Source organism: Austrofundulus limnaeus, unplaced genomic scaffold (genome assembly GCF_001266775.1).
Source record: "Austrofundulus limnaeus strain Quisiro unplaced genomic scaffold, Austrofundulus_limnaeus-1.0 Scaffold121, whole genome shotgun sequence".
NCBI lineage: Eukaryota > Metazoa > Chordata > Actinopteri > Cyprinodontiformes > Rivulidae > Austrofundulus > Austrofundulus limnaeus.
Window position 1 is genome coordinate 581,284 of NW_013952523.1, and position 10,283 is coordinate 591,566.

General features: G+C 40.8%; 1 protein-coding gene across 1 annotated transcript in view; it reads left to right on the plus strand.

Moving 5' to 3' along the window:
• gjd1b (gap junction protein delta 1b) overlaps positions 1-9,894 on the plus strand; it is a 55,179-nt gene extending 45,285 nt beyond the window's left edge. The window contains exon 2 of the mRNA XM_014014992.1: positions 1,293-9,894. Within this exon, the coding sequence (XP_013870446.1) occupies positions 1,293-2,142 (850 nt within the window). The 3' untranslated portion in view covers positions 2,143-9,894. The remainder of the gene's footprint in view (positions 1-1,292) is intronic.
• The last annotated feature ends 389 nt before the right edge of the window (positions 9,895-10,283 follow it).

The window sequence follows — 10,283 nt, forward strand, 5'->3', positions numbered from 1 at the left end:
AATGAACACTTCCTTGTATCTGAGGCAGGAAACACAGCCTTATATGGTGTTTTTGGGGTGGTAATTATGCTAATCTCGAGCAGCTGGATAGAAAAGGTGTAAATTACACAGCTCATTTACGCACGTTTCCTGAAGGTAGAAGAGTTTGTTGAATCTGACGTGACATGTTCGTACGAACCCTTTGTACGAACAAAAGTAAGAGAAATTTAGGAGAAGAATACGAACATGTTCTTGCATGAGGCCCATTGACTCAAAAACATGCATGTTAGGTTACCTGGTGACTCTAAATCAACCCCAGGTGTGAATGGATGTTTGCCTCTATGTGACCCTGTGATGGACTGGAGACCTGTCCAGGGTTTCCCATCTCTCACCCAGTTCTTGTTGGAGATAGGCACCATTTGCCTTGTGACCTGGACATAAAGAAAATTGACAGATGAAGTTAAAAAACCTTTATACTTATTGGTTACTTAAGTAATAACTAATCCTCTACATTGTAATTTCTTCTAAACTTGTTTTATTTATTGAAACTTTTGTTATGTTTAATTTGAAACCTCTGCTTTTTAAAGGGGCAATATTATGTGTTTCTCAGGCATACATTTAAATACTATGCAATAATAAAGTATCTATGTCACCTTTAGCTGTTATTAAAATGCTGTTTTTATGTTTAAATAGAAAATAAACTTATCTTCTCATCACGTCCTCTTCCAAACGCCTTGAAATTGGCCTCTGTCTCTTTAAGAACCAACTTCCGCTTCCGTTTTGCCCATTTCAGTGAGCAGGGGCGCTCGCGAGGGGGAGGGAAGGCTGCTATGCAGTTTACTTGGTATCTGAAAATACATTTCCTCAAATGTATTTTTAATCTGAAAAGAGCTTCACTGAGTGAAAACTAATGTTAGGAGCTCAGAAGACAGTTTAAGTTTCACTTTTGGTTTTCGAGAACCAGCAAGAGTCATGGGTGGGGTGTGTGGGGAGGGGGGGGGCATGAGGAAGCACGGCTTAAAGACACAACCCAGGGGCGTTTCTGGTACCAAAAGGCGTTTCTGGTCCCCACCTGTCGTTTTGCTCCTCAGCATGGCTTCCTAAAAATGCTGCAGGATTTCTCAAACATGCATGAATGAGTCARAGCAAGGCTTTGGGCATGTTTTTCATGAGAGTGTAACATTATAACATGATATAAAACTCAAAAAAGTTGATTTTACATGATACTGCCCCTTTAAAACATCTGACTTTTGAGCTTTATGAACTGATTGACCCCTGACTTTAATAACCTCATTTGTCTGTTTGTCTTACAGGATCTTGCTGACAGTTGTGGTGATCTTCCGTATTCTGATCGTGGCCATCGTTGGGGAGACGGTGTATGAGGACGAACAGACCATGTTCATATGTAACACTCTACAGCCGGGCTGCAACCAGGCCTGCTATGACAAAGCCTTCCCAATCTCCCACATCCGCTACTGGGTCTTCCAGATCATACTGGTGTGCACACCTAGCCTCTGCTTTATTACCTACTCCGTCCATCAGTCTGCCAAACAGAGAGACAGGCGTTACTCTTTTCTCTATCCCATTATGGAAAAGGACTATGGAGGGCGAGACGGGACGCGTAAGATCCGCAACATAAATGGAATCCTAGTTCAGCACGGTGGCGACGGTGGGGGAGGTAAGGAAGAACCGGACTGTTTGGAAGTGAAGGAGATCCCCAATGCCCCTCGGGGCCTCACTCACGGGAAGAGCTCCAAGGTCCGCCGACAAGAAGGGATCTCCCGCTTTTATATCATTCAGGTGGTTTTCCGAAACGCACTGGAAATCGGCTTCTTGGCGGGCCAGTATTTTCTTTACGGCTTCAGCGTGCCTGGGATTTTCGAGTGTGATCGCTACCCATGCCTCAAAGAAGTGGAGTGCTACGTCTCCCGGCCCACGGAAAAAACTGTTTTCTTGGTGTTCATGTTCGCTGTGAGCGGCATCTGCGTTGTGCTCAATCTGGCCGAGCTCAACCACCTGGGCTGGCGCAAGATCAAGGCTGCCATCAGGGGCGTCCAGGCCCGCAGGAAGTCTATCTGTGAGATCAGGAAAAAGGACATGGCACATCTGTCCCAGCCGCCCAACCTGGGGCGCACTCAGTCCAGTGAATCAGCCTACGTTTGATGATGATGATGATGATGATGATCAATAGCAAAAACAATGAGGAGTGAGATGAATGTGCAAGAAAGAGTTTAAATAATTAATTTTTTTCACGAGGGGTTGGGGTCGAAAGAGACGACCTCTACTCTGTGATGATAATAAAACAGAATGTAAAAAAGACCAAAAGTCTGAGTCTGCAGCTTTGAGCAAGAATGGAAGGTAGAGAAAAAAAAACATGATAAAGCATTCCAGACCAAAAGTTTGGCTCTGCAAAATGAACATAATTAACACAGCGATCTCATGGGAAGATTTTCCTGCCATTTTATAGGATTCTTTGTAACTAATTACCTTCTCTGTCCTTTGTAATGAGGAAAAAAAATAACCCTCATGGGGCTAGAGCGGGAACCGAAGAATAGAGGAAGAGAGAATGAAAAAGAGGGTCTTTTGTATTCCCTGGGGATATTGGAAGATGACGGAAGTGTTTGATGCATCCAGCGGTGTTTTATATCTGGACATTATCAACTTCAGTACAAAAAAGGGGGGTGGGGGGTGGAAGGGACAGGACAGGGGGATGGGACAGAGAGAATGAACAGCAACATCATTAAAGAGGAACGGAAGAACTGTCAGGATAAAGGTATGTTCGGGTGCGAGAGGACAGAAGAAGGGAAGCACCCAGCTCTGAGAGAACATATAAAACAAGGAATCTAAGAGATGAAACTTTTTTTTCCAACCTCTCCTTATCAGTGATTAAAAAAAAAAGAGCTGCCTCTGAACATTGTGTCTTGCCTTCGCCAGAACGTCGACACGAGCCAAACCAGGAGAAAAAGACTGACGGTGTTTACGCTTGGTCTCTTAGCAAAGATGATTTCAACACAAACACGACAAGTAGCTACCATAAACACTCTTTTTTTCCCCCTAAACTCTCCTCCATCTTCCTTACTCTCAGCCTCACAGCTGGCAGCTGTATAGAGATGAAGCAGGGGAGAGGAGGGTCTGAAGTGACACAAATGACACCCACTGCTCTCCTCCTGCGTAAACTTCAGAGAGGACCTAATGAAGAACTGGATGGTCAGTCTCTCCTAAAGCACAAATCAAACTGTCCTCCTTCCAGGACTGTGGCACCTGAAGGGACAAAAGAGAAACTTATCACTTATTACAAGTTGAGTTTTTTACAGCACCATGATTTTTTTTTTGTTTTTTTGTTTTTTCTTTGGGTGGGTGATGCAGGGGTGTGTGGGTGGAGAGCGACCAGATATAGTTGAGCAGTTTCATGAAGCACATCGTGGTAATATTATTTCTTCGTCTAGAGTTTAACCAAATAGATTTATTTATCTTTGAGAGGGGATTGGTTGGGAAATGATGTTCTGAACAGATTTTATTTTTTTGTTTTGGTGAGAAGTATTTCTCACAGATGGGACAGATTAATTAAATGTATGGCTGATGGTAGCGGATGCTGTGAGGATGTGTAGCTGATTTATTTATTTTTATTTGGGAAGTGAATTAGCTGCAACATCTGTCCAGTTGCAGTCCTGCACAGAGCCTTGACTTCTCTCCACGATCAGCTGCACACCTTCAGGTACTTTTTTTGGCCTGTGAGCCATTTGATAAAGGCATGTTTACACGACGCAACGTTTCTTGAATGATGAAGCTGTGTGAGGGAGGAGCATTTCCTCTCTAGGGACAGAGGAGTTTTATTTATTTTTATTATTATTATGATTATGGATTTCATTTTTGCATTTCATTCTTGACTGGATTTCAGCTTGCATGCAGTGTAAAAGAAAAAAATGGGAATGACAAGAAAGAAATAGAAAAAAAGATAAAGATAACAGTGTGGCACACCTTGATTGCAGCAGATGGGAGGATGAGTGGCAGACTGCAGGAACTCCTATTGGGACAAAAATTGTGCTTTCAGACCCTCACAGAGATGCACAAATGAATAATTTAAAACATGGAGCAAACACATGATGAGCCGGAGAAACCAGATATAGCAACAGTTCAAAAGACCCCACGTGGTGTTCATTAGAACTGAACACACGTAGAGACTCTTTCAACCAAGACAGAGTCTTGTCACTTTAAGTGGAGGACAACCAAATACAGGAAAAGGATCAAGTCCTCTCTTAGTGATGCTTGGTCAGGATCATTCTTTGTCTCATTTAAAATCTTTCAAGAGGAATACCTTTTTGAAAAATTTCACGAACATTTAGGAGACAGAAAGGAGGATCTCAGTACTGAACTTTTGTCATGGTTTTTAATTGACTTTCCACTGGCTGTTGAGTTGACTTTACAGCACTAAAAACTTGATTAGATTTGAACAAGCATAAAGGTTTGGGTTTAAATACCCCTAAAATGGGTTAATCTGGTCATTATGAAGTTAGGGTTCTGTGGAATCATTATGAATATATTCTTACCTGTTGTAGACAGCTGTTTGAATGACCCAAGTCTGTAGAAATAGTTTCCATCCAACAGGCTGGATGAGCCAGCAGCTTATTCATATGCAGCCAAAACCAAATGGGTTTTTGACATTTTTGTTACATGGTAACAAATGATCCATGGTTGTTCCTAGGGAACTCTGTGGTGGTAATCGAGCACAAATGGCAGCAGCAGCAAGCTGTAGCCCTTCTGGTGTCAGCTGAGATCAATCCTGTAAGAAATATTTTTCTGATCAAGCTAAAGAATTTCTGGTAAAGTTTCAAATAATAGCACTAAGAAATTTTGCAGATTTAAATTATTTCAAGATGACAACATTTTATTAGCTAGTCTAGGGTTCAAACAGAACCTTTTCCAAAGTGTCTTACAAGTTTGAGTCAGGTAATCTGGATAAGTTCTTCTTTGTTGAAACGTTTTGTCTTTTATCCAAGAGACCTCTTCAGCCTGAAAAGTTGTAAGCAGAATCTTTGTATTGTGGATCAATCAGTTTGCCATGACACACAAAACTGGTTGTTCATATGCAAAAGAAGACCATCGGCCTAACATCTGATTGTTGGTGCCCTGGTGGCTCTTTGATGTTCACAGAGGACCATCAGCCTAGGGTCACTTCTGCAAAGTGATACAACTATATCCTATCAGAAGTCACCATTTTGGGTGTTTCCTTTACAAAGAAAGAAACTCCACAAACAGTGTACTGTCTGGCCTGCATTAGAGACACAACTCATGGAAAATGAGTTTATATTTGAGCCAAAACTAAGCCATACAGCTTCAGTTGATTGTATTTACTAAAGCTAATATCAGCTGTCAGAATGCCCCATCAGTTCATTCTGGATTCAATCCTGCTGTCATAATCTCTTGGATTCCTTCAGGTGATGTTCCCCAGGTTTAGTTTCCTCTGAGGATCTTCAGTGGGAGGAGTCCAGTTCTTTGAGTGCACTAAAAATAACCTGCAATATCTTTGACAATGAACTGTCAGAATGTCTAATAAAAGAGGTAGGGTTACCCTTTACTTACTCTGCTTTAAGTGAAAGCTTAAATGTGATCCTGAACTTAAAAGGCAACCCAGAGTCCTGTGCTATATGCAGCTTCATAGTACGACGCCGATCTAATCTCCCCAGAGTACAGGTCAGAGCTGGTTTCAGTACTATTTTTACTGAATGGCACACATACACAAGCTCAACCCATACTCAACCTGAATTAGAAAAAAAAATCTGAATGTAGGAGCAGGCAGTTTGAGTTCAACCTGTGCTCCTGGATTCTGTGGTTGTGTCTGGTTTCATTCAGGTCTGAAACACAAACACACCCATAGTGTGAGGAGACAGAGTGCCGTAAACATGTCCTGTTCTGCTTCGGTTTGTCCAACAATCATTAGTGGCTCGAGTCTCCTGTGGTTACGCTCAGCCTTCTGAGTCCTGCATTTTCACAGTAAAAGCATAAAGCCCACAGTTCTTCCAACAGTCCACTACTCTCCACAATCTGCTTTTCTATCTGTCAATGTGAACTGAATTATGCAACATTTATTTTCTCCCTCATTTTGCTTCTCTGTTTGACTTGTGGGTTCATTTTGTTGTCTGTTGCTCTTTTTGTGCTGTGGCATATCAACAAAAAAAGGAAGATTTTTTTATATATGTAAAGGAACAAAATGTTTTTCAATGTGTAAAATCAAGGGTAGTGTTGAAGTATAAAGCTAGCAGAAAAATATGTTTCCTCCCTTGCCAAAGTTATATGCAAAGTTTAGTTTATTTACAAAGATTTGTTTTAACTGCATGTGTAAAGCCTATTATAAGCATGTTTCTATGTTTTCTTCAACAGAACCTTTAAAGAGGGACTTTTATATAGTCCAAACTATGGAGTGAAGCTATTACGTCTTGATGCCAAGTGTGTGTTTTAATCATGTAATGCTTCAGATGGTACAGAGCAGACAGACAACACCAAATCAGTCATAAACAAAACTACCTATAGCATTTTATCTGTTTCAGTTCCCAAATTAAACTTTGATAACAAAAAAACCTTCTACTGTAAGAAATTTGCACAGAATTATATAACTTTAAATAGAGTTGCATAAGATGTTTTTATTAAAAAACCTTAAATTATCTGCTGTAAACTACAGGGTACAGAGTAGTAGCGTCTTATAAGTAAAATACTGCCACCATTAGATGTTAGAAGCCACAACATTCCAGGTTTAAGCTTCTTGCACATTAACCAACAATTTACAATATTTTAGTAGGATAAAAATCTTTAGCTTAGGCCTCTTTTCTACTGGATGATGTCCTACACGCACGCTGACCCATTAGAACATGGATGAATAGTGCTCTCCACTCATGACAACATACTATTTACATACAGTAGATAATACACTGCTCTCTCACATTGTAACATTCAACGTTCAGTGGTATTATCGTAACATAAAAAAGGAGGTTAAAGGTCTTCTGCAACATGAAAAGTGAGTGAAATAGTTAGAGAGGTTGGTGTGGTTACTGGTGTTTTCTCACTTGTGGTAACTGGTGAATGTGAGTGTGTGTGTATTTTTTTTACCACTCGAGCCAACGCTTCTGCATCATTTAAAGAAACTTACTGTAAGTTGGTGATGTTTGAAATTTGTGTAAGCAGTAATATTCGCTGTGTCCAAATTTAGGGGCTGTGTCCTTCCAAAGATCCAGCCTACCTGGTCCAGGTAGGTCGGATCCTTAGTCGACTGCGAAGACTTGAAAATGGTTGGTGTGAAATGCATCTTTGGATAGGATGGGATGGGCTGAGAAGGATCCAACAGACCTATCCCTCAAATCAGGAAAAAAGAAAATGAATACGTATGTCTGTTGCAATTGGAGAGGTCTTCAAATTTGGACAGCCTTCAGGGCAGCGCAGTGACATAAGTGGCTGACAAATTTGGTCCTTGAAGGATGTAGCCCCTGAATTTGGACACAGTCACACAGTATGTGTGACTGACTGCAGTAGAATGCTGTCTGAGGCTAGCATGGATGCTTTGAAGGTAAACCTAGCAGTACAGTCAAAACATTGTACGGTTCACTGTACCCGTTTAAGGACAGAAACTGCAGGGATAGGATCAGGGGTGGTCCTGTGTTGGTCTTTTATCTCCGATGAAATTTTTGAAGCAGACCTAAGTTCATGGTTGCACTTCTTTCCTGTCAAATTCAGCACATCCTATCACTCAAATCCAGCTATTGGCTTGCATCTTAGCTTGGGAAAAGTAACAAAAACTCCTTTCATGTGGGGATGATTGCTGTAGCCTGTGGTCTTCCCAGTGGAATTTGATGTTCCTGAATGTCTTTAAGCTTAAATGTAGCTAAAGCGCACCTGGCTGCTACCAGTGTTTGTTTGCAGAAGGGTGTTGTGTGACCATAGTCATGTAACTAGTGCTCTAATAGCCTGAGTGGAGAGCGCTATTGCAACATTTGGAAATGCTCCTTCAGCGTAACTGCAATCATAATGCTGTTAGTTTCTGCGACTTTGTCACAATTGTTGCTTATAACTATTAAGGTGTGTTGGTCCTGCTTCAAATACCCAATGAGCAAGTCACTCAGGTGGGCACCTACCCCGTGTCATAGATACTACACTCCTACTAGAACCCTGGTACTCTGCCAACACAATGATAAACCAACCAAGACCAGAAGTTTTGTTTGGGCTGAAAGCCGTTATGAACCTACTGCATGTTTCAGGGAGCCCACAATATGTTAAATACTCTCCATAACTGCAAAGACCATCCATGTTCTGACTGAGTTCTTTTTTATATAGCGTGTGGGGCATCATCATCCAGTGTTAGGGAACATTACTGGAGCACAGTTCATATGCGGCCCGACTCAGGAAAGAAAACAATGCTGATGTTAAACGCCGGGTTTTACTTGTAAAAATACTTATTTCTTTTTCAACACTTTTATAGAACAGCACACTTTTCACCTGTTACCAAACCTTGCACTGTTACGTCCATTCAAGAAAACCGTGCTTGAATGGTGCATTTTTAGAGGTTGAACTCTTTACCAAAATCATCCATTTAGAAACATTCCTATTGATCCAGCAAACTACTGCCCACAAACTACCACAGCTCATGTAGCAATGCAAGTTTTCTCAAAAAAAATCTCTTTTTTACTCTTGACTGTTACTAACCAGTGAGCATATAGCAGGTAATGTAATTTTCATCAAACTCTCCAGTAACTCTCTTCTACAGAACAGTAGCAAACAATTTGATTCCTCAGGAAAAACAGCATGCAAAGAGCTGTCTCATTCATTATTAGAAATCTTACTGCTCCTACAATGTTACCCTTTAATCTGCTGCCAGAAGGACCTTAGATTAATGTAGTAATCCCATTATGTAGCCAGTCCTAAGGGCTTGCTGGTGGCCCCTCAGCAACTTCTTAAAAATGCCCATCAGTTCAAGGGCTTCTTTCTCATAATAAACTAAAACAAAGCCATAGCCTAAAAAGAAAAAAAAAAACAATCAAACTTGGCACATTATTTTGAAAGAGCACAATGTGCACTCATGAGCCAAGATTAATCACAATCATATGTAGTCAGTCAGGCACTGAAACACTTTGGATTTAAATTGAGAATTAGACATCGTGTTTGAAATGAAATGCTTTTTAAAGTGCTTAATATTTGAGATGAGTAACAAAGCTGCTTTTTTCCCCATCAAATGTTGAGAGTCATATTTCCTTTTATTGTAAAATCTAATGCTCCCTCCTCTCCTCTCCAGCCCTGTCTCATACTGGTGCTAGTGGGCTAAATCAGAAGCATCTCAGCATTCAGGATCCACAGCCTCAGGCCTCCCTCTAATCTGCCATGATATCAGCTGCGATGACTTCTCTCATTATGGCAGATCCTGCCAGGGAACAGTTACCACCAACAACCATATCTGAGCAAATCACCACCACTTCTCTCTCAGTCAATTCATTATGATTTAATCTATCAGCTTATTGGGTTTAAATTTGAACAGATCCAATCTTACCTTTTCAGCAAACTTCTAACGTCTGAGAGTTAAAACCTGAATGGTGTTATGTCAGGGGAGAGGGGAGCAAAGCGAAATGTGGCCAATAGTTGGCATTCTGGTGATGAAAATCGTAAGAACAAGAAAAAAAAAAGATTTTAGCCCTAGGACATTGTCATTCTCCAGTGGATGGTTTACTTTTTTTCTGTAACATCTGTTCAGATGTAAAAAAAAACATGGACAGAAACAATGTACTTCACATTCAAACACACTGATGCTTTAAAAAATGCCATTCACAACTGCAGATTAGATGTTATATGCGACGAGCCTTTGCTGAAGGTTCAGTGTATATTTCTGACTGGTGTACTGTAAAGACAGAATAAAACCTTGAATGTTACATGAAGCCTGAACTGGCCTTGTTCCCTCTGATTTATGACCTGTGAGTGAGTGTGTGTATTCATTTGTGTCTTTTCTGCACACAATGTAAGGAGTGCAGAAAACGTGAGTGGATGGTTATGTGACCATGTGAGAACGATAGGATTTAGTAAAAAAAATCGTTCTGTGTGTTGTGGAGGATTTGAACATAGGTGGCTTTAGCTCATATTGATAGAGGTCTAAAAATAGCAGACAGAAAACAGAACTTGCAGAGAAACGTGCGCAGCACAGCTGGCTGGCGTAATGACATTTCTGAACTCAGTAGGTGACTCTGAAATGTTGCAGCAGGGATTAAAACTCTCACTGTGTCACTGATCAAATAAAAGGAACCGTAGCTGCGTGTCCTCTCCTAAAATCTACACAG